At 31.7% G+C, this 26,245-nt stretch overlaps 1 protein-coding gene across 3 annotated transcripts; it reads left to right on the top strand.

The window, feature by feature from the left end:
- Positions 1–23,024: 23,024 nt before the first annotated feature.
- On the top strand, positions 23,025–26,184 carry LOC106758828 (trihelix transcription factor GT-3b). Of its 3 annotated transcripts, none has more exons than XR_002667458.1 (3): positions 23,025–23,530; positions 23,949–24,554; positions 25,738–26,184. XR_002667458.1 is itself a non-coding variant. In XM_014641821.2 (2 exons), exons 1-2 carry the CDS (start codon positions 23,219–23,221, stop codon positions 24,486–24,488), a joined length of 852 nt encoding a protein of 283 aa, XP_014497307.1. In that variant the 5' UTR covers positions 23,026–23,218; the 3' UTR covers positions 24,489–24,615. The 3 variants fall into 3 exon arrangements, 1 of the variants encoding a protein (XP_014497307.1); XR_002667457.1 differs by lacking the exon at positions 25,738–26,184 and adding an exon at positions 25,184–25,324; XM_014641821.2 differs by lacking the exon at positions 25,738–26,184 and having other exon boundaries at positions 23,026–23,530; positions 23,949–24,615.
- Positions 26,185–26,245: the final 61 nt, after the last annotated feature.

Raw genomic sequence — 26,245 nt, forward strand, 5'->3', positions numbered from 1 at the left:
TTAGCTGTCACTTGTATCAGTGTGAGGTACTATGTTAAATCCATATTATTCATCAAATTTTCCAATGTTTAAACTTTAAAAAGTTGCCTTGGACTTATCCACAACAAACTATATTATTACAGTTTTTTTTTTTATTTTTAAATTGAAATAATGGAGATTTAAATAAGCACGCCTAAAAGTGAAGAGAAACCTGATCTAACCTAAACTATGACAGTTGATAGAATTGGTTTCTCTTGCACGCATCAAATTCTCTGAAATAAAACATAAACATTTTTCAGAAAAATACATATAATAAGTAATTACAAGCATGGAGGAGTTTGACAATAATTGTATGAGGAGATGTTTAACGTAAATGAGAAGTATGCGTATGTGTCTTTGTCTTTCTGAGGAGTCTGAATTCTGCAAAACTTTATCATAATGTTTGACCTTTTGTAGTGTATTATTCCCTAAACTACGTGGTGGCTGTCGTTTTTGCATTTCTGTGTGAACATTGGTATTACTATTTGGGTATGTTGAAGCCATCATTACAGAGAGGTGTATGTGGCTGTTTCAGCCCTGCTGAGAAAATGCCAAATCTATGAAACTAACTGCATAAATACTTCAAAAGATAATCCTGTTTTTAAGTTTTTTATATTTATTTATTTATTTTTACTAAATATGGAACTTACATTCACAATAATAATACAATAATAGTTTTGTTGAGAGAGGAACAAGATGGGTGGAAGTTACATTATTGAGAATGATTTTGGTAGTTTAGTTTGATTTTATAGTTTAATAATAAACTCAGTCAACATTTTTGTTTAACCTTCCAATCAATTTCGGATGTTGCCACCCCCACAGTAGAAAATAAAGAAACGTGACACACAATTTCATAAGGCTCGTCATAATTTTCATTCAACCTTTGTATTTTTTAAATGGAAAATAAAATTTTAACACCATTTTTTTGACACTGCACACGTGTCAAAATGTAGTTGGACGATTTCAAATTAAAAAACAAACTTTGGTTTTTTTCTTCCAAACATACCCCTGTCTCAACTTTTTTAATTTGAAATCGTTCAATCACATTTTGACACGTGTGCAGTGTCAAAATAATGTCAAAAAATAGTGTTAAAATATCATATTCATTTTTAAATAGTTATAAATAGAATCTTCCATCAAGTATAAAAAATAAAAACTAAAAATAGAATATTAATTGATTCTAATTAAAAATAATTAATTTATATTAAGAAAATAAAATAATATTATATCTAAATAAATGAAAAATCAAAACTATTCATCTCTATTTTGTTTCTATCAAAATCAAAATAAATTTTATTAGACCCTAACTAATAAAATAAGAGTCAAATAAAATTACTAATAAACTCCTAAAATTTAGGTTTATCTCAAAAAGAAAAAAACTTCTCTTTCCTAAAATTTAGGTTTATCTCCTAAAACTCCTAAAATTACTAATAAATTTAAATTTTTTATCCTTTATTCATTTTTTCATGTGCATCATCCCACATCGGACTTACTTCTTTCAATCAGATTTTGTAAGGACCTTTTTTTCTTATTTTCTTTTCTTCTTCTTATCCTCTCTTTCCTCCTTCTTCTACTTTCCCTTCTCCTTCTTCTTCCTTCATCAACCTCACTTTCTTCCTTCTGCTTCTTCTTATTTTCTCTAAAAAAATCTTAGATGTAGAGTAGGTCGTGAGAGATAGAAAGCACCAAGAGGAGACCCAGGAGGAGAGAATTCGGGTAAGGGAAACTACTATTATGCTTTGATAATATGATATTTGGTAGCTTTTGGAATTTATATGAATTTTGGTTGGGAAATTGTGTTTGATCAGAAGATTCTTGGTGGATTTATATGATTGTGTTAAATTACAATTTTATGATGGATGGTATTGTTGAGGTGTTTGGTGATGTTGTGTTTTGGGTTAATTATGGAAGATAAATGGATTTGATTGAGTTGTATGTGTCTTTGGGGTTAAAATAAAGGAGGTTTGGCATATGAATTTTTGAGTTTGGGCTAAATCTAAGTTTGAGTGTTTTGAACTGTAAGAAAATGGCTTGATGCAACTAGATTTTGGTCTAATGATCAAATGGATGCCTACTTTGACTTACAAATGTGTTTTCCTATCAATCTTAATGTTTAAGGATTCAATTTGATCAATAGAACAAGTCCTAGGTGCATCAAAAGCCAATTTTGAGTGTACTTTCAACTGGTATAATGCCCGAGCACTCCCTGGGTACCCCATTCCATAGGTGCCAGTTAAGCGCTAGACCTTGGGTGCCTAAGCGTTACTAGGCAATGCTGCTCCAGTTTTGGATGGTTTTCAAGGTTCATGATATCAATTTAGTATGTTTTTAGGTCGTTTGTGGGGGGGGGGGGGGGGTTGGACCTTCCGGAGTTGTTGGTAAGAATTTCCAAGTTGTTTTCCTTAACTAATGTGGGTATGTAGATGCTATAAAGAAATTTGTGTTATTATGTGACTTTTGATGACTTATAAGGGTGTTTCTTATTGTTTAATGTATAATCAGAGGTTTGATGTGATGATATGCAATGATTGTGTGAAATGTGTGTGTGTATGTGTGTGTGCGTGTGTTTGTTTGTGTGTGTGTGTATGATTATGAGAGGGAAATAATGATGATGCATATGTGGTTGATTGTGTGAATGATGTTGATTGACATAATTCCATGATCCTCGTGAAGAGGTTATATGGAACTTTGTTGTGGGGGTTTATCTTGACACTTTGAATAACCTCAACCTCACATAGAGATATATGGTTATGTGGTGGAGAGTAGAAGGAGGTCCTTGTTTAGGAGCCTTGTTTTGGTCAAAGACATTTGTAAATGACTAACCTTGTGTGGTAGTTTGTTGAGCCAACTGTATTACCACTAAAAGTGCAGAAACAAGCGTAGTTCGACATTCATACAATATATGGATGAGTCAAATCTAGAGGGATTAAATGTATAGTAGGTGTGATTGAATTGAATTGGAAACCTTGCGATTTTGTATTGATGTATTAATTATTCTAGATCATTTATGTTTACACTAGCTTACCATTTTGTTTGTTGTTTGGTTGTGTTTTCTTGTATTTGTGATTGTTGTCTATAGGTGTGAGCAGAGGGTGATGTGATGCCCGTAGAGCAGAAGTTAGAGAGTGGAACCACCGACGTTTACTCTTCTATAGACTAAACCTATGTTTATATTTTTGTTATAACTTGGGCTGTATTTGGAGTTGAATTTATAACTTATGTTTTATATAACTATGATAAAATTTCCATTCCACGTGTATCGACTGTTCTATCTTATTAGTTATGTAATAACTCTTTTGTGATTAAATACTATATTTGGGATGTTACATATTTAAGCTGTTCTTTTTCCTTATGGCCTTCCTATCTTTTACCTTGGTTGAGCTCTCTAATGCTTTGACCAACTTTGTTATGTTTGACTTCTAAATAACCTCGACCAATTCCTTTATGATCTTAGGCGACTTCTCAACAATCTTGACTGACCTCTTAGCAACATTAGTCGACTTCTTCATCTCGTCCAAAATTTTATTCATCAAGCTCAACCTTATGTTTATTCATAATCTTATTAGCTTCATCCAAAATTTCCCTTGTCCTCGGCTACGCCAGTTCTGTTGACTAGTTTGCTCTTCACTATCATCCTCAAAATTACCTCGGTTATGTTCACCTTGTCCTCGACCTCCTTGACCTCTATCTCCAGGACCTCGACTCTAAGTTTTTCGAGTTTCATTCGTGTCAAATTGTGCTTGTAGTGCTTGATCGTTGGGTTCCTTTTTTTTTTTTTTTTTTACTTTTTCTTTCCTTACTTGTGTGCCTTTCTTAAAACCCCAGAAAAATGGTATTTTAGAAGTAGTGGTAGTCTAAAAATAGTGAGACTCGATTATTTTAATATTAAATGGTTTTATTATAAATATTTTTGTTATAAACGAGTTTCATTATTTTAAAACATACCATCTCTCCAGAAACCACTTTTCTAGAGTTCTCTACCTTCTCTCTAAGAGTTCTAACTCCCGAGTCATCTCTTTGACGATCAGGAGGTGTTTAGACGATCACGACGTCAAGGTCTACAAATCCAACCAATCAATTTATGTTTTAGAGCAAGTAAGTTTCTACTTGTTTTTCTATCCTCTTTGCTTCGGTCAATGATCATGCACATAACTATTATGTATGTATCATTTAGTTCTCTTTTCTTGCTCTCGGTGAATTTAAAGTTCTAAGAACTTTGTCAGTTTCAATTTTGGTGCCTCGTAGGTTCGTTTAGGAATTTCTTGCGTTTTAAGTGACAGGCGAGACGTTTCCGTGGGTTGAGGTTGTTTCTTGCAAGGTAAGGGAAGCTATAAATTTGGTATCTCTATGAGTTATAGATGATTTTTGAGAAAATTGGTATGATTGGGTGTATAAAATGTATGTTTGATTGGTGATTTTGATAGTATGATGTTGAATATAAGTGATATAATGTGATTGTGATCATTAGTACTGTTATAATTAAGTATGATGATGATGTTGAAATGTTTGAAACTGAATTCAAGTGGTTGTGTGAAATATTGGTCAAGTTACTTGAGTTTGAAGCTTAAAAGAGAGCTTTTGGTGAGTGAAATTGAGAATTTGGTATTGGAGTGAGATGGCAAAATGTCTAGCACTGTCATAAGGTTATTTAAAACTTTTTATGAAGGTTATATGGTTAAAAACTATATGAAATGAAAAAAGGTAGTTTATAAGGACTGTTTTCAAGTGTTTTTGGCGTAAAAAGAGGGTATTAAGTAGTGAAATGGTGAGGTAAATGGTCTGCACTATTTTGGAAGGTTAGAGGTATGTTATCACATCTATTAAGAATTATCTAGGGGCTTAAACCAATAACATATGTTCTAAAATGGAAAATGGTTTCATATGTTGAGTTTTTAGCCCATTTTAGGGGTTTTAAGGGGTAAAAATGAGAAGTAGGACAACTCAGAGTATTTTGTGGTTTTAGAGTGTCCTACCAAGTGTAATTAGACTTATTTATACAGGTTGCAAACTGGTTTGAGAGTTTAAAAGGATAGAAATGAAATTGGGTAGCTTATAAGAGTGAAATTGGGTTTTCATAGGTCAATTTGGGTTTGAAGTGGTCAATTCAGGTTAGATGTATGTTTTTAGATGTTCCTCAATGCCTAAGAGGGTTTAAGAATCATTTAAACTTGTATAAAGGGTCACCAAAATCAAAATAGGTGAATTTTAGAACTTGGTGCAGCATTGGGCGCCTCTTGAGCACCCTATTCTAGGGGTCTGTCGCCCGTGCGCCCTTTTTTGGGGCATTGGGTGCAACCCAACAAAATTTGTTTTTTTTTTTTTTTTTTCAGTTTTTGGGTTTCAAATTTGGGGTTCTGGGTGTTCGTTTTGGACGTTATTTTTTTTTATTTGGGGGTGCTTTGGACCCTTCCGGAGCTGTTAGTGAGGGTTTCAAAGATGTTTTTCTTATCAAAATGTGAGTATCAATATGCCATGAAGGAATTATGTTATTGTATTATTTTTGATGACTTGTGTGAGTGTTTCTATTTATTTGATGTATGATCAGTAGTCTCGTGTATTAGTGTACTATGTGAATGTGAAGTGATATCAATAGTTTCAAAGGTATGGGAAATAGTTCCAAGAAGGAAATTCTCAATGGTGGTTTCAAGTGTGTTAATATGAATGCAGGGAGCTCAGTATATGGGGTTATCCTGACACTCTAATGGTCATACATTCTCAAATAGAGAGGTTAGACGAATGTAGTGAGAGTAGCAGGAGGTCCGAGCCTGAGGGACCTTTCTCCATTTGGCAAAAGGGCGTTTGAGGTCCAACGTTGTGATGTGTGGTAGGGTGAAACCCAATTGGCAAGGGTTTTTCAAAGTAGTAGTGGCCACCACAAGTGCACCACCCGCCATAGCTCGACATTCATGCTAAGTTCGGACAGTCCAGTCAAAGTATTGTCATGCATAATTAGTTTGGTTGGTCTGTGTGATATGTGTTTCATGTGTATACTTTTTAACATGTTCTAATATATCATTAATTGTTTGTACTTTAGCTTACCCTTGCTTGTGTGCTTTCTATCTATGTGTTTTTTTCTCTTTTGCAATGATCACCTAAATGGTGTGAGCTTAGGGAAACAATCTTTTCAGTTGTTCCAGCGAGAGATGAGAGTGAAGTAGATGGGCCGTCAGATGGTTCTACAAGTGTAGATAATTTTTTGTTTTTTTTGTTGGCCATGTTTTGCACTCAAGCTATAAAATCAGCAACTCCCTATTTTCATCCATCTCTATATGTTCAAACTCTCTTTTGAAAACTTGTACTCGGACCTGCCTCACGCAGATATCTCCTTTGTATGCCACCTCCAGAATTTCCCAAGATTATTTTGCTGACTTTGTATTAGTTGTTTTCTCGAACCTCAATTCATCCACTGCATTATATAGAAAGTACAAAGTCGATCTTTCTTTTAGTCGTGTCTTTTTCAATGCAGCAAAGTCTTATGTTCATCATCTGCGGGTTCATTGTACCTATCCTCCATAATGTCCTATAAATTTTGGGATCCAAGAAGAACCTTCATCTGCAAAGACCAATTGTCATAATTGATCTTTTTTGACAACTGTGGCACTCTCATTCCGTTGACTACCTTTGTGATTTCTCTCACAAGACACTTAAGCACCCGATGTTTTCCTCATAGTGTTTGACTCCCCCCTCTCTCTCTTTCTTTGACTCCCTATTTCTTTTTTTTTCTCTTGGTACTCAGAGCATAAAGGTCTAATACTACTTTGTAGAAAATAAACATGAGACACACACTGTGATAGGATTCTTCAATTCACTGTGATAATTTTCGTTTAACCTTGACACCCTTTAAATAGGTACAAATAGGACCTTGGGCCAAGTACAAATAATAAAAACTAAAAACAAAATATCAACTCACTTAAAATAAAAACAACTACTTATTTTATCTCTATCTTATATCAACAAAATAAAATAATATTACACCTAAATAAATAAAAAATTAAAAGTACTCATCCATATTTTATCTCTGTCAAAATCAAAATAAATATTACTAGACTCAAACTAATAAAATAAGACTCAAACAAAATTATTAATATATCCCTAAAATTTAAGTGTATCCCAGCATATACTTTATCAAACAAGTGAATTTGTTTCCATTTTTTAATTTGTAAGAAATTTATATATATATATATATATATATATATATATATATATATATATATATATATTGAATTCAAATGACTTTTATTTGATATTATTTAATTTTTAAACTTTTTATTTGGATAAATATTCAAATAAAAAATTTAAATTGGCATCAAATACAAAAGAATATTGTTGCATTCCTATAAAAATTGATAAAAATTGATAAAAACTAATAATTACTTAGGACTTTAATAGAAGAATACATAACTGAGTGAAAAATAGTTATATCATGTTAAATAAGTAAACTTTAATCAATGTTGCTTGATAAAATCTTATACTATATCATAATTAATGTTGTTCGAAAACAAATTCTGAATATTATCACCAAAAAAATATAATATTAATCAGAAAAATTAAAAATATTGTTAGTGTTGAAAAATATCATTAGCATACAAAAGTAAAATAAAGGGTTAAATATGTTTTTACAAGTGTTTTTGGGTTTAGTTCCTTTTTCAAAGTTTGTTTCATTTTCATCCCTCTTCTTAATGAAACTCTAATATTTAGCCCTAGAGCACCAATAATGTTAATTTTTAAATGATCTAGCTAATAGTGTGCCACATCACTTTTCCTTTTTCTGAAAAGTGTCAACCTACACCTTCACGCTGAGGTTTCTCTCCCTTCCTTACTCATCTCCATCATCCTCCGACTCTTTTCAACCCATAGGTCCCACCCCTCCGAACCTTCTCTTCCTCTAAGCGATTCAAGGGGTCTCGAATTCGGGAAGCTCAAATATCATACGAGGTCGATGTTGTCTTCTCTAATCAACATCTACTTCATCTGGTACAACAAGTGGCCCCAATCACAAAATCTTCCTCGTTGATCACCGCAACAGAATTTATCTTCTGCCACGCTGTCTGCGACTTCCACTACTTGACCTTCCCCTCCAATGTTGGCTATAACCTCCCCTACGTCTGGGTTGGGAACTTTGACAAACACTGCCTGAAGGTGAACGCCGGCCAGCGAGGACCCCATCGCATCCACCGAGATTGGTGATCTCTGTGAGGGCTTGTACGGAATGGGTGGAAGTGGTGTTTGGAGCCCCGTTTTGAAGGCTTGTGCTGGCCCCAATGCTTTAGATTGAGTTCACATTGGATGAAAAAAATAGACGAGTGCTAGCAATGCACCCTTCTATTGGTTAATATTAATTGAAAACTATAGAGGCATCAGTAAGGTTCATTAGATTAGTAACACCTACAAAATTTTATGATTTTCAAATTTGCAAACATTTTGGAAAGACAATATGGTAGCTGGGATAGGGGAGGGGACATGGAGAAACCAAGATCAACAACAATTGATAGAGCATCGGACATTCCCCCAATACGTTTCACTGGCTTCCTCCCCACCCAACATGATTCGCTTGCCATATGTGCATCAAGGTTTGCTGCCAATGCACTACGAAACCTGAGACAAAACAACAGACAACATAGAATGCAACAGAGACTACTGCCTCTGCTACCTCTAAAGTTAGCCAAGCCAGACTTCACTTCTCTGAAACACTAACTTGGATATAGGAGTAAGGACATGTTATCCATACTACATAGTTGTGTGTGCATATTTTGGGAAGGTTGCTTAAGAATTCATTCAATAAATCAATGTATATGTCGTAGCCAAAGAATAGGGTACGATTGATATAAAATCATAATAAAATCGTAGCTTAAAGTTAGACAGTCTCACTTTAGTATATGTTACATTTTCTTTCAATTTTAGTTTATTCTTTGACAATAATTTAAGAAAGGTCATTGCATTAACATAAACTTTGTTTTTTGTATAACAATATATGCTATAGTTCCTTGAAGTAACTATAGCCTAAAATTAAACAAACTCACTTTAGGCTACAGTTACTTTAAGGAATCATAACTTATATTGGTATATGCTACGATTTTATCTCAACCATAGCCTATACCTCCTTGAATTGCCTCCCATCGTTGCATAACTTGTTGGTTTCCTCCTCCATCATAAAAGAGATAAGTTTTTTCTTCCTTTGCTCTTCTTCGCTTTGGTTTGGAAGCACTCATGTTTAGGATGTGCTAGTTTATCTTGTTTTCTTCCTCCTATGTTCATTTTTTAGCCTCTAATTAACTCGTCTTTGCAATCAATATTGCATTGACCAGCTGCGAAAGAGAGAAGCTTTTTCTTCCCTTTTTCTTCCTCATTTTGGTTTAGAAGCATCCATGTTTAAGTTTATGTTGGTTCTCTATCATTTTCTTTCTTCTATGTTTGTTTTCAGTTTCTAACTGACTCATCTTTGTACTCAATTTTACAGTGACCAATCATTAAAGGGTGAGCCATTTTTCTCCTCTATTGACCTGCATTTTGACTAGTCTTTTTTTGTCTTCCATTGTTGCTATAGCATGCTCCCATTGTAAAAATTGTTGCTTAGTATGAGTATTAATGGGTTATGATTCTAAAAGGAATTGTAACTATTTAGAAATTATAGAATACAAATATCAATCGTATTCTATGATACTTGTTATAGACTACGATTTGATATATTACAGTTCGTTACATAGTCTAACATCCAAAATAACTATAGTATAAAGCCTTCGGTGTAATAATGAAATTGTAGTTAAGGTTCTTGCAAACAAGATTAGGAGAGTACTTAATGAAGTTGTCAACAAAGATAGGAGATGGAGGAAGGATAGTCTTGTGTTGAAGATGCACTGCGAAAAGATTTACAACTACGTGTGCAATTTATTACAACTTATGTTAAGAAAGCTGGATTTTTATGAAAGGGGGTTGAATTGGATCAGAGAGTGTATTACTACTTGTTTTTGTCTATGTTGGTTAATGGAAGTCCTACAATGGATTTCTAGATGCAATAAGGGATGAGATACAAGAGATTGGTGGCACTTTTTCTTTTATAGCTTTTACAAGGGATAATGAGGGAAGCTACTTCGAACAATATGATCAATGTCAGCTTAGCTTAAATAATTGTACTTAGTCGAACAAAACAATTTCATTAATTAACATCATTTGAAGAAAAGTTTTACAAATATTAGATGAAATTTTTCTGACAAAAAGAATTGACATAAATCAAAATTAACTATAAAAGATTGTCAATATATTAATATATTTATATTTTTAACAATTATATGATATTTAATTTTTTAAAAATTTTCAATAATTTCCCAAACAAAAACAAATTCACTAAATTTAAATATTTTGTAATAAATTTAAATCATTTTGAAAGAAGATAAATTCAATATCAATATATTTAAATAATGTCTTAAAAATTATAAAATTATCTGAACAAGAGAAATATAACCATATTTAAGAATAAAATATGGGATTAGAAAACTTATACAACAAATTAACCACTTGTCATAGTAATGAAAGAAAATAATGATGAAATCCTTTAAGTTTTCTTTTTAGATATGAAATTTCAGCTAAAGATTGTGTCTCTTATAGTTGGTTAGAAAACTGTATGAACGAATATTTATGACTAAGCTAAACAAATAGTAGAATAATAACTAGTGCAAAAAGTTTAAAATAACTCGACTTTAATCCACTAGTGCAGCGAAGGGAAACGACCGCGGTTGTTTTTGAATATATGTCGCGATTCATGAACCGCGACATATACGGGCGTGGTAAAAAGTCTGGGAATTTAGGCCACGGTTTCAACCGCGGTTCCAACCGTGGCGAAAACCCCCTCTTTTAAAAGAAAAATTCCTGAAACAATAGGTTGTGGTTTGAACTGCGGCAAAAGCCTGGAGAATAGGTCACGGTTCGTGCTACAACCGCAACCAAAACCCTTATTTTTTTTAAAAAAAATCGTCTATTCAACTTTTATACACGGTCCCACCCTGCAACTTTTTCTTATCTTCATCATTTACGTTACATATTCATAAGCTCTTTGCCATGTTCCAGTTCAATACACTTCATCATCCTAATTGAATTCAACCTAAATTTAACCTTCATAACAAAGCCCCTGTCAGACTCCCTTGATCACACTTTACTCACATTGAGACTCTGCAGCACATCCTGAGACACTCACATGTCCCCATCTCTTCCTTTACGTTTTCACACCAACACCCAAAGTATCTAATAACTAGACAATCTTCACAACGTATAAAATATCATTCCGAAAACAATAAAAAAAGTGCTTATGCAAACGCAATTTCTGATGTGTAATTGAAAATTTACAATTGACAGTTAATGCATGACGCATTTCATCGTGAAATTGAAGCGCAGAAACGCAAAAAGGGCGAAGGGCATCAAAGGCAATACCTGGAATCAGACGCACTGTTAATGGCACAGAGAGGAGGGCTTCATAGAGAAAGGCACTCGAAGCGCCAGAAAGAAGAAACTAAGTAGAAGAACGCGGCGGAGAGGAGGGCTTCAAAGAGAAAGGCGCGGCGGAAGTTGACGATGTCCAAGTGGAAGTTGACGATGGCGTGACGGTAAAGAAACACCTCGCAGAAGACACTCGAAGCGCGACGGAGAGGAATGGCCCGATGGAAAGGAGAAAGCTTTGAGTTTCAAAGTTTTCGCGTGGAAGACGAAACTGTTCACTAATATCTTTTTAACCTAATTAAATGATACTACCGCTGTTCATTATAAAACCGAGGTAATAAATTGGAATAGGTCGCGGTTTCCATAATAACCGCGGCCTATTCTGATTAAAAAAAAAATCTTAAACTGATATGAAATGGCAATGTTGTAATTTTCTGCCCACTTTTTGCCGCAGTTCAACCAACAACCGTAACCTATTCCCTGACTCCAATTTATTTCATAACAGCTTTTGGGGAATGTCAGAATTTAGCAAGGGGATAGACCGCAGTTCTAAGGGGAACTGCGGTCTATTCCCCTGCAATTTTATTTCAAATCTGACTTGGCGGGAATGTCAAAACTTTGCAAGGGGAATAGACCGCGGTTTTAAGGGGAACCGCGACCTATTCCCCTGCAATTTTATTTCAAATTTGACTTGGCGGGAATGTCAGAATTTTGTAGGGGGAATAGGCTGCGGTTCTGAGGGGAACTGCGGTCTATTCCTCTACAATTTTTTTTCAGATTTGACTTGGCGAGAATGTCAGATTTTTCCAGGGGGAATAGACCGCGGTTCCCTTCAGAACCGCGACCTATACTTTCGATATAATTTCAAAAATACCACCGCACAATATTATGCTTCGATTTCTATTGAACCGCGATGTAATGTGCACGGTAAAAGATCGATTTTTTACTAGCGATCTATGGGTCCATGCAGAATACAAAATATTTCTTATATTTCTTAAAATATCCTCTCCTTTTTCATGGCCTTCCAACTCAAAATACACTGTTTTCTTTCTTTTATTGTATGTGAAGAAGAAAAATTAGGTGAAGAAGTATCGAAGATTCTGTCACAGAAAACCCTAAAGTAAGATCGGTTAGTTAACAAATGAATACAATACAAATTAAATAATAAAATGTCTTCTTTCAACCATAATATATAAATCATATAATGTCTTCTTTTTCAAGCTTAATATATAATTCATAAAATCTCAGTGTCTCTTTTTGTTATCACCTTTCAAATTGACCTTTTTCAATGTGCTTTATCTATTTACTCTTCTAAACAATAATTTCACACCACTGTGCCACATTAAATGATGTAATGCATGTTCAGAATCTTGTACACCAAAACATATATAAATTCCACGTGGTTTAGGATTGTCACATACGACTCTTTCAATCTTCAAACCTAAGTTTGTGACGAACTCATAAAACATGTTCATTGTGGAAGCCATAATAAAAAACGAGATTCATGAATATATGTTTCAAACTTTCCAACCGTTGTGTCTTTAATTTTCTTCTTGGTTTTGCAGCAATGGTCCAAATTGAACGTAATGAAGAGAATGTTACGATGAAGCTGCAGGGAAAATTACGTAGAAGAGTGGGTCAATCACGTTGTAACCAGCAGGTCCTCGTCAAGACAAAAAAAAAGACCATTCGTCTCAATCTTATCCATACTTGTCTTTCCTCTGTAATGTACAGGAAACTTCACCAACAAACTTTTATTTTCAAACTACTGATGCTGTTGTTTACTTTTGCTTCCATTATTTGTTTATAATGCTTATTTTTGGCTGCAACTTTTTAATTTAACTACACTCTTAATCAACTATAGATGATGATGTTACATTTATTCATATATTTTGGATAACCATGGGTATGAATATTATTAATATTTGTTCGAAAATATCTAGACGAAAACAAAATTATTTGTTTTTTTCGTCTATAAAACTGTAAATTTGAGACTTTATTTAAAGAATTAGAATTTACGTATATCTGAATTGATGCTTTTCATTTAATCATATCTAATAATAAGAATAATTTGAAAAATAATTAAAAACTAGGATAAAAAGAAGATGTATTAATGGCTGTTGGTTGTAATGTGAACCAGTTTAGGGATAGATTTCCATGGATTTGGTAATATTTTATTGTTTGTCAAAAGAATAAAAGTGAATTTCCTCAAACATATTTGACCCACTTTTTTGCATTGATAAAACTCTCTTTTTTCTTTTTACACTGTTTTGCTATGCACAGTTTAAATTTAATGTTTTCTTTTGAACATTTATTTGATTTGTTTAGTTTGATCAAAATAAGTTAATAGGTTCGATTAAAATATTTCATTGTCAGATAGATCAACGTAGTTTCACATTTTAATTATATTAACTACAATTTTAAATAGTAATAAACACTAAACATACAATAATATTATATATAGAGAGATTGTTTGTATAGAAAATTTATAAATCCACCTCAGAAATATTATAATGTCGCATTAGACCAATGAATTTATAAATATGTTATCGTCAAAGTTTGTTGAAAAGTATATAATTATACACATGTTTACAATGGTTTATTTTGAATGGTATTTTAATAGAACTATAACTGTAAAGGTTTAATCTATTTGTTTTTCTCAATGTTTTATATTTAATTAGTTAAAGTGTACATAATGGATACGAATATAAGCTTTTAGACATACCTAATAAATAAAGATATAAGAATGATTAAATTTATTTAAAAAACATTAAATTATTATGCATGATTGAATTCAAATATACCCAGACAAGTACAAATACTGTATATGTTATTCAATACACTCTATCCTATTTTTTTCTCTCCTATATAACAACCGACATGTTTTAAAAGTAAATAATATTCAAACACGAGAAAATAGCTCTTAAAATGTTTTCAGTAACATAAACACAACTTGCAAGAATATTGAATAATCTAAACACACGCATTCGAAGGGAGCTATATTATAATCATTGTCGATGACTTTAAATCCAATATATTTTCCTATCAATACTTAACATATAACAATTAATTTAATAAATTTTCTCTTAATTAAAATTTTCTTTTTAAAATCATTTAAAATACTTTTTAATTTTTATAAAAATGTATGTAATTTAAAAATTTATTTATTTTTTAAGGTTTATACTAACTTGTCTTCTATTTTTAGCAATGTACTAAAAGGATAAAAAGAATATAAGAATTCTTTTTAAAGCATACGAACATTTTATTATTTTTAGAGAGACGAATAAAATATTAGGACCAAAAGCCAATGAATGTATATATATCAATATTAGTTGCAATTCCTAATTTTGAAAATATAGTTGAAAAAGTAAATGAAGAGTGAAAATTTGGAATCGTTTATAAATAGGTATAAGAATAGTTACTTTTTATTTTTTAAAAAGATTATTTCTTAAAGTCCAATTTTTTTTCTTTATTATTTCTACTAACTAAAATTCATCATCCATCATTTTTACGATCAGTCCAAATTTTTTTAAAGACAACATATAATAGATTAAGATAAATTGATCCAGATTTTAGTTTAAGTTAAAGGTTTTGAAAACATTTTGTTTTTGGAGTTGGAAGATTTTCAAATTTTAGCAAGCTATCAAGATCAGGGAGGCAAATAACTTGAATCTATTGAATTATTTGATTAAGATGAATTACTTTTGAATATTATTGTTAAAAAAACAAATTTATCCACAGATCAGATTTGTCCATAATCACAAAAGTTAAACGATAAATATATATTATTGATGGACAAAATTCATAAAAAGTTATTTTTCAGCAAATTTTATTATTTGGTTCTTCTTTTTTCTATAGATCAGATTTCACATTATTTTTTTCTTTTTCTATTACCGATTCTTTCTCTTTCTACTTTTCTAATTTTGATCTTATTGTGGTTATCACTGTCTCTACAGTAGTTGTTGCAACCTTCTGCCTTCCTTCCTTCTCTTTCTCTTCTTCTCTTTTATTTTTAGATATTCATCTTATATTCTCCTCACTTATTTACGATAAATTTATAATATATTATGTTTTTTTATTTGGCAGAAAATATAGCATTCTTATTAATAAGTTTTCAAATGATCAAAAGTTACAAAATTGGGTGTAATACGTCAATTTATAGTTTTCATCATGACTGACGCAAAACAATCGATTATGTTAGTAATGTAATCTGTTACATTAAAAGAATATGTAACAGAATTACAATTAACACAATTCTAGTTGAATGCACAATTAATGTAATGGATTTGCAATAAATGTTAGTCAAACATATTTAAAAATATGACCATTATTATTGTTATGACATAGCTTGAAAACAGCTTTCAAAGAATAACAGACTTAATTGATTACATAACCAGTGTAATCGATTGAGCTCTTCACTTAAACATATATTTTGAAAACTTTTTCTCTTCAAAACTCATCACAAAACATTTCAACAAGATGTTTGCAAAGACACGAGTTTTAATCGATTTAACACTCAATGTAATCGATTTAAAACTTGTTATTTTGCCACAATTTAAAACATAAGTTGTCTGATGAACTTGATGGATTACAACATCATTGTAATCGATTATTTCATACAGAGTTTCTTTGTGCTTGTGGTTTTAACACACAAAAACATTCAGTATGCACACAGTAGATATAAACACAATTATGATACAGTGGTATGTAGACTAAACAACATATCAACATATGTATTAATCAACAATAAACATTTGCATAGCAACATATGTATCAATCACCAATACACATTTCTGTTCTGTCATGACAACATCTATGTGTTGTTACAATCAATGTGTTTTCATCATAAAAAACTAAACACATAAGGGATTGTGTTCAGCACTCATATTGCTCCCCCTATCAACAATCTTCCCCTTTTTTTGATGATGCACAACCATAATGTATAAAACAACCATGACGTACAATGCACAATCAAAAATTGTTTCAAGCAGTTTCAAACAGACACATAGTGACAAATATATGTCATCCAAATTCAACTATCTCTCCCCCTTTGGGCATTAGCAAAAAAGGAATCATTGTACAATGAAGCATAGAGACGATGAATCAAACAGAGATACATCAACAAAAGTTCACTATATTTTCAAAATGATGCTCCTCTTGTCAATAATATGTAAATTCACATAATTTCAATTTCTTCGCCTTTTACATGTAAACAATTATGTATCAGAAAATTAAGCTCATCCTATCAATGTGCATTATTTCCAAAAATATTGCAAACACACAGTTCAATATTAGAGCAACATGATAGAGATATATAAGAGCATCATAGACAATAGTTCCAAGCAATGTATCAAATGATATGAAAGATATCAGAATATTGCAGATAATGCTTGAAGTTAATACAACTGAGTGCTACCATTCATAAACTCAAGGAGATTCACAAACGGATAAGAAACAATGAGATTTATAATGAACGAACGCATGTGAGATCAAAATAAATGGTTCAGAGTAAATGATTTAGCAGTAAGATGTTTCAAACCATATTCGCGAAAAGTAATCGATTATACTTCTTCTTTAATCAATTTAATTTAGCAGGATACTGAAAAATCCATTTCATACCAGCGATCAAGTTCTGATCAATGTCAAACTTGAATAAAAAATTTTCTTAACTTGGTTGAGGATTAGTCTAGATACAAAGTATAATTGTGAAGTAAACAACACTGTAAACTAAGTATGAATATGCAAAAGATTAATGTAACAATGAATTGTTTAGTTTCCATACATACAACAAATATACTCAATCTAATGTAATTCAACCAATCAACCAAATTGTTAATTCTCATATTTTATACCAAAATATAATTTAATTCCATTTAACAAAACCAAGAGTACAATAAGAAACTAAAAGATGAATGGCTTAACAACCAGGATTACACTTAATCAAACTAACAAAACATTCCTATTCTAACTCAGACATGTCCATGGAATCCTCATCAGTTGACTCATCATAAGAATCATCTATTGTGAAGTCTCTGATAGTGTGTTTCTAATTGAGCACATCCACCTTCTTTTCCAATCTGAAAAGAGACTTTTCAACCCTTTGAATCCTTTCAGACGTCTTCTTAAAACGTTCCACGACATATTTCTCAAAATCTGTTTGTGGAATGAAGGTAAAGTGATCTTCGTCAGAAATAGGTGGGTTTGCCAAGTTTGTAACAAAAGTTTGCTCATCCCTGAAGCACCAACTATCCAAAGTCTTCTTTAATCCAATACAAGTCAAAATTGCTTTACTAATTTCATGTGACTTGTTGCATAAGATTATGCCTTCCTTAGAGACATCCACTCCTTGGAGCACTAGGACTTTGTTGATGAAAACCCCATACGTTAGGTTGTGTCCATGATTGACTCCAACATCAATCATGTGGTCTTTCAATACTGCAACCCAGTTGGTTAAGATTCTTGTCTTGATGGCATTCAACAGCAATACATCTTTTGTTGTCATTCTATCACGTAAAAATCTTCTAGTCAATAGTAGCCAAGCAAGGACATAAGCGACCATTTTCTCTTCCTTGTTTAAGCCATTATGTAGGTACAACTTGTCCATCTTGTACCTCCCCGGATATCTCAAGCAATCTCTATATATTGCCCTTTTTGTCAGCCAAATGTTGGAATTAGAATCATGGATATGAGACAACAAACCCTCAGCCTTCAGCCCAACAACAAGTAACCAAACATCATTACAGATAGTGATGTTTACACCCTTTACTCGTGAGTGAATGACCCTATTGAGAACTCTCAAGTTTGTGTAGAAAACTTCTACCAAATTCGGGTAGCAATCACCTTTCATTTGGACGAAGTTAATAAGCCCTTGATTTGGAATCCATTCTTGAAAGTGGAAACCTTCTCTTGTGAATAGTTGAAGGTCCAAAGATTTGAGGAACCACGGTCTTGATTTTTCTCTAGCTTAAAAACCTTTCACGAACCTTTTTATCACTTATCCATCTAGTTGGATTTGCATTCCTTGTAAGTCGGACAGCTTTCTCTCCCCTTCTTGATGATGATGAAACAGAGGTCATTTCTGAGCAGGATTCTGTTTAAGGCTTGATTCACTCATCAATAAAGGATTCAAACATCTAACACTACATATTAAAGATATAAACATTTGTTATGCCATTTTTTTTTTGTGTAAGAAACCTTTTAAACAATTATAACCTATTCATCATAAAAAACTAAGATGTAAAGAAGCTAAGCTCCCCATATCAATAACAGCTTTTTTTTGTGCTTCCATTTTATCACAAAACCTCTAATTCAAAATCTCACAAGTTCAAACCTCCAAAATGCACTTAAAACCAAACAAAGCACCACCAAAGTACTATTACCTCTTTCTAGAGCAGATTTCAACCAATTCACAACTCTAATAACCCTTAAACCACATCCAAACAGACTCTAAGACTTACTTTCCTTTTTTTAACCCTTAACTAAAAAAATTACATACCAAAACCCCTTATTTTGACCAAAAATTTATGATGAGTTCAATTCTCTTCCGCATTAAACCAAATTCAAAGTCACCAAACATCTCAACAACACAAATCATCATACAATTAGAGTTTAACACAGAATTGTTCAACATCAACAATCATCATGTGATCAAATTACTTACTCAAATACAACAATTTACCTTAACTATCATCTCTATCATAAACATTCAACATCTATCAATTCTTAAATAACATTAGACACGAACTAGCTTCCTTTATCTCAAAAAGAACTATCACCACTCTAGGAACACACTACAATTGCTTCAATCGCAAGGAACTCTACAAGTGCCTACAAGACACCAAAAGTGATCAAAGAGAGTTCTTAAAACCACTGATCAACAAGGAGCTAGGAAAAAGAGATAAATTTCACATGTGATCAAAGATTCCTAGACATGATCTCAAACTCAGAACGAAAAGAAAAAGGAATCGAAACTTACTTGTTCTATACCAGAAACTGATCGAATAAAATGGAAATTAGTCAGGCGTGGTCTCTTGAGCACTTCCTTATTATCAAATAGATGATAAAGGAATTAGATTTCTTAGAAAGAAGGTAAAGAAATTCAAGAAACAAGTTTTAGAAAAATGATTTGTGTTTTAAGTAATGAAACGAATTTAAAAAATTTCATTTATATTATTAAATTATTTTAAAAATAAAATATTCAATCTTATTATTTTAAAACATCTATTAACTCTAATACTCAAATTTTTAGATTCTTACCATTAAATAAACAAAATGTTATAAATTTATATGTTTTTTTTTTCAAAATTTATTAATAATTTAATATCTTAAATATAATACTTTTATGAAATAAAAGTAGTAAAATGTTCTCAAAAGTTGAAAATTGTGCATAAATAAACTACCTTATGAATGGTGCGAGAAGCTTCCAAATAGTGATGAGCACGTGCCAATCTAAGAATCTTACGGGTGTTTTCATCAACTTTAACATACATACGAAATTTTGACAATACTTCATGGAACTGCAACGTGTCGTGTTTCTATTAGTCAAAGAGACGAGGTAGCTAATGTACTTCATCTCCTACAAATTGTACCATGGTCTACGCCACAATTAATGCATGTTTTCTTATTTTAGTATTCATCTTTAATAAATTAGGTTTAAAAGTATAAAGCACTAGTATTATTACGAAGGTTCATATCAGGTTAGTTTATCAGAGTGTAGGAATTGTTATTGTAAAATTTTGTTTAATTTTTAGATGAGTAACTTTAAATATCAAGTATAATTTTTGTTTTGTTAAATATGTGCTCATCATTGAATATTTGAAAGAAAAATTAAAGTAAAGGTAGAAAACAATTCAACGATAACGTATAAAACAGGCATACAATAAAAACTAGTCAAACAAAGTGATGTACTTCTTGTAAAATTAACTAAATTTTTTAAGTCTTTATAAATTTAAGTATTCTAAATTAAATTATTATTTATTTATTTTATTTATGGATATTTAAAAAATATATTTTTCAATTGAGTATTTGTAATTTAGTTTTTTATTTATCTTATTTCCATGTATTAAAAGATGTAATATTTTGTGATTAGTAAAAAAGATATGAACAATAAAAAATATTTATCATTTTACAATAATTTTAAGATTATTTTATAATAATTACAAAATTTTACATTTATTAATACAATTAAAATTAAAAAACAAAATGATGAAAGCAATAACAATCACATTATTAAAAATGATGAAAACTCGTTTAAAGATAAAAAAATGTTACCAAAAACATTGAATAAAAACAATTTAAAGTACTCAAATTTATAAATATTTTAAAACTCAATTAGATTTATTTTTATATAAATATGAATAATGAAATCTGTTTTTTATATATAAACATGAATAGACAACATCAAACATGAACCCATGGAGATAATAATGATTCATTGAGGCACTAAATTCGAAACATTGAAGCTACGTGTATTAGGTTTTGTAGACCATGAAATTGAACTCGTTCAAAACATTGACCTAAAGTAGTAGCACATGAACTAGCCGTTTTATTTTAAAACCCTGCACCGATTCATTTATGTTCCTTGTTGTGAATGCTGCGTCAAAATCAAAAGGCTAAAACGTTGAACCGAACCAACGGTTTGAAGAAGACGGTCTAGAATAGCTGAACCGGTCATGTTCCGAGAGAGAATGTGGATGGCTTTGGTTGGTGTACTAAGATTATTATTAAGGATAATAAATTGTTAATGTGATTTGAAGAAATAAATAAATAATAATGATAATGTAAGGTTTATGCATTGATAATATTGCGTAGTCAAAAGTTTGGTTTTCCCGTCTTGGGTGTTGTTAGGTGAAAGGATATTTGAACTTAGTTCAAACTATGTTGGTTGTTAACCTAAATTCCATTAAGTCACTTCACAAGAGTGTGTTAATAGCTAGTTTTTTCTTCTTCTTTTTTGTAAGGAACTTATTTAAGTTGATAAATAATTGATAATATTATTTTAATGATAACAAAATTGTATGTAAACCTAGAATTGATCAAATGTCATGTTTTATCATATGAGTAACTATATAATATAGAAATGATTAAAAAAATATATTTAATCTAGCCTTCCATAATAAGGTTTGAATTCAATGAAAACATAATTTTTCTTGGTGTTTGCAAAATTTTACTATTTAATTAATGATTATATATATTAGATTGAAAGAGAATTAGGTTTAATTTGGATTCAAAATTTAAAGTTCATTTCCTATTAAAGAAAAAGAAAAGGTTTATAGTATATTTACTTTAATCATAAAATAAGAAGGTGATTAATTTGAAGTATCTTATAAATTTTTTATATTTTTAATAGAATTTCTATTAAAAAATTTGGTTTGATTGAGTATTCAAAAAATATATATTTTTTATTTTTATAAATATTTTGTTGTTTGATTTTGTTAATAGTAGATGATATGATTGTTATTTTTGTTTTTCTATGTCTAATTTTCGACAAATGAACTCTACAAAAAGTTTCTCTCTCATTGAATAATTGATTTTTTAAGAAGAAACAAGTAATTAAAAGAAAGAACTAAATTGTGAAATAAAGATGAAAAAAATAAAAAAAATTGTGATACTATTTTATTTTAAATATTTAATGAAACAAAATTTTTCTGTAAATCTTAATTAAGATCATATAAATTTATAAAGTATTTAAATTTGAAAGATGGAAGAAAGAGGGAGAGGAGAAGGAATAGTTTTTCACTTTAAACTGAAAGTTTAGGGTTTTGGAAATCCATGCAGAAAAGTATATATGATAAAATTGAGGTTACATCCTGGGTATTACAGTCGCCAACCAACCCTTTCTATGTCACCATCCCACGAGGGCAAAAAAAGAACGCCCACAAAGTTAAATAAAGCATTACACAAAACACAACAAAAGCAAATTAAAGAACCTTTAATATCATTTCTTTAAACATTATTAAATGTCTCATTGGACAACTTAAAAAATATTTATAAATATAAAATAAATAAGTACAATTCAAATTTATTTCTACGATAATAGAAAAAGAAAACTTCGTATGCAAGTTGGTCGGGATTAATAAATAGTAAATAAGCATTAAATAGTTATACTTTTGGTGTCAGCGTGACGAAACTTTGACGCAATGGGAACGCAATAAAATAAACAAATTTAATATAAAGCGAAACAGAGACAAAGTTTCCGCGTAGAGAGATGAGTCTCAAATAATTTAAATTAATAAAAAATAAAAAGAAAAAGAAGAAAATTTCAAATCTTAAAGCATCACAGAGATAAGACATACCTAATTTATCGATGAAACGTCAATTTTGTGTCTAATGTTTATTTTTTATATAATAATTGGGTAAAAAAAATTAAATTATTAAAAGAATTTTGTATTAACCATTGTTGTTATTAGTTAGGAATGAAAAACAATATAGATTTTTTATCTTTAATATTTCAGTCCTTGAAATAAAGTAACACTTTGGCTTGGACACCTAAGCTAAAGAAAATCTCTCTCTTTTCTTTTCTTTTCTTTTTTTTTTTTCTCTTCTTTATTACGCGATTCACACCTGATGTTCACACCACACCTCTACCTACATATATATTCTCTTCATCTTTTTCTCTCTCATCTTTTGCTTCTCTTTCTCTCTATCCTCCATAACCAAAACACACTCTTCGATAGCTTTTTTCTACATCATTCAGAGCCACTCTTTCATCCTCTTCTATATTGGATTTTTGAATCTCTGGCTTTCTAGTTTTGGTCTTCGTTTTCAATTTTTCATGGAGGGTCGTCATCTCCATCACCATCACCATCACCGGCAGCAGCAGCAGCAACAACAACATCAGCATCACCACTCTCACAACATCACAACCGGTGCTAACGTGGATGCCACGGATAGGTTCCCCCAATGGAGCATCCAGGAGACAAAAGAGTTCCTCGTGATCCGTGCGGAGCTGGATCAGACTTTCATGGAGACAAAGAGGAACAAACAGCTCTGGGAAGTCATCTCCAACCGGATGAAGGAAAAGGGTTTCCATAGAAGCGCAGAACAGTGCAAGTGCAAGTGGAAAAACCTCGTTACCCGCTATAAGGTATTTTTATAACATTCATCCACTCATATATATAATATATACATGTCATGTTAATCACATCAACCCAAATAAAACTCGTATTCTTATTATGAATCGCATGTCTTTGTCCTTTTCAATCCCACCCTTTCACGTGTTTAATTCTAATCAGTGTCTGGTTCAAGGTTGTCTCATCATGTTCACGATTCCGATTAATATATCTGGTTTAAGGCTACCACGTGTCCATATTTTGATCGGTATCTGGATTGAGACTGTCACTTGTTTATGATTTTTCAGTTAACATATATCTATCGGTCTGGGGTTTTGAAGAATTTAATAGAATTTCTTTGAATGATAGTTTAATGAATAAATGTATGTTTTGATTAAAAAAATGGGTTTTGTGTAGTGATAGTAGTACTTGTTTTGTTGTTGAGATTTAAAGGGGTGTGAAGCGATAGAGCCAGAGGCGATGAGGCAGCAATTCCCGTTTTACAATGAGCTTCAAGGGATTTTCGCATCAAGGATGCAGAGAATGTTGTGGGCAGAAGCAGAAGGAGGGTCGAAGAAGAAGGTGGTGCAGGTATCATCAGAGGATGAGGAAGAGGGAAACGAAGAGAGTGAGGGAGATCAGAAGGGTAGCGTGATGAAAAAGAAGAAGAAGGGGAAGATGGTAATAGGAGGAGGAGGGAGTAGCAGTAGCAATATGGAGAGTTTGAAGGAGATCATGGAGGAGTTCATGAGGCAACAGATGCAGATGGAGGCACAGTGGATGGAGGCGTTTGAGGCAAGGGAGAACGAGAGGAGGATGAAAGAGATGGAGTGGAGGCAAACCATGGAAGCATTGGAGAATGAGAGAATGATGATGGATCAGAGATGGAGAGAGAGGGAAGAGCAAAGAAGGATTAGGGAAGAACTTAGGGCTGACAAGAGAGATGCTCTAATCACAGCACTTCTCAACAAGCTCACAAGAGAACAGATGTAGTATACATACCTCTAACTACCTTTTTTTCTCTTTCTTCTTCTCTTCGACCAAAGCTTAAGTTAAGAGGTTTGTTCTAAGAACTCTCAATTCATACATCTTCCTCATTAATTTACATATCCATACTTTATGCTTCTTCTTCATTTTAATCATCCATTCCAGCTTCTCTACCCAAACTAATCAAAACAATCAACAAGAAAAGAAGAAAATAAAATAAAATTGCTTCTAGGATATTCTTCTTCTTGTTTTACTTGCAAATAGGCAAATAATTCTGTTACTTTTTTTTGGCCATGCAATATCATTGAGAGAGGACCAATGTTGATCCCAAAATGATGCTTTCATAGAGATTCTATTCTTTGTAGTAGGTGTAGAGAGAGAGAGAGAGAAATATATATATATATATATATATATATATATTTATGTATGTATATATTTTGCTGTTCCTAATAACTAACAACCGAAAACGGAAAAAAGATCCACCAGAAAACATGTCACAAGATAACTCATGATAGTGTCTATCTATATATGTGAAGACGGACAATTTCAAGGTTTGCTTAATGAGTCACTGTACACAAAGTGATGTTTCATTCACTTTTGGTTACTGTAAACAAAAAAACCTGAAAAGGTTTTATTATATAAATATATGCGTGATGCTTCTCTCCCTTGTTCATTGTATCTTCATACATATATATTCACAGAATGGGTCTGAAGCTGAATTAGGGTTTTGAATGATAAATCGTAATCTACTCGTTCGTCAGAGTGTCGGTGCAAGCAATGTAGCCCAGCCATGTGTTCCAATTAGCTTTGAAAACGACGTTATGGTTGAGATTGATCTCAAAAATAAGAGGTATATATATATATATATATATATATATATATATATATATATATATATATATATATATGTATGTATGTATGATGATTGAATGATTATTGTGGCATCACCTCACATAATAGCTAGCCAATAGCAATGGTTGATCACATCATATATATATAAATATGGGTGGTACGTAGGATGAAAATCTAGTGCTACTAGAGAGAAAAAGATAATAGGAAATTGTACAAACATGTGGCGTGTGTGTGTAAGCTATGTAAATCTATTTCATTAGTTTTCCAAGGACTTGATTGTGTATTATTATTGATAGGACATATAGACAGATACTGCAGAGAGAAATGAGTTTGAGCTGAATGATGATGATGTTGTGTGTGAGATATTGTATTGGTTATTGAGTAATTGAATTTTGCATGCAAGAGTTGATATGCCAAAAGGTTACTCATGAGATTGAGGTCTGTGCATGTGAGAGAGGAAGCAGATCATGATGATCATGTTAGTATGCTGAATTTCAGGCTGAGGTATGAACTTATTATGACTTTAAAGTGGTAACATTATTCTTTAAGGCGTGTCTTCTGTGATGAGTTGATTTTTTTAGTTAATAAAATAATTTAAAGTTAGGAAAAGGAAGATCACAGAGATCAGTGATAGAAAAGGAAGTGTTTGTTCAAAATACAAAAGCTAAGATTGCATGATAACTTTTTGTCTATAAATTTATGTGCGTGTGCTGTGTGTAGGGTATATTTGTAGATATCTATGGATATCTTAATTCAAACTTTTTTGGTTCAGTTATTTTGTATTTGGCTTTTATTCTCAATGTCATGTGTAACACAGTTAATTGTTCTTGAAACTTTATATTTGATCGTTGTAGAACTTTTTCTGTCATGATATTTTGATTGCTTTCGACCAGAATGTTAACCTATTTACA

This window comes from Vigna radiata, chromosome 4 (genome assembly GCF_000741045.1).
Source record: "Vigna radiata var. radiata cultivar VC1973A chromosome 4, Vradiata_ver6, whole genome shotgun sequence".
Lineage (NCBI taxonomy): Eukaryota > Viridiplantae > Streptophyta > Magnoliopsida > Fabales > Fabaceae > Vigna > Vigna radiata.

Bases quoted from the DNA above. Each gene is read 5' to 3' on its own strand.
- LOC106758828 (XM_014641821.2), top strand. From the start codon at position 23,219: ATGGAGGGTCGTCATCTCCATCACCATCACCATCACCGGCAGCAGCAG. The intron at 23,531-23,948 runs GTATTTTTATAA...TGAGATTTAAAG, and splicing joins ACCTCGTTACCCGCTATAAG to GGGTGTGAAGCGATAGAGCC.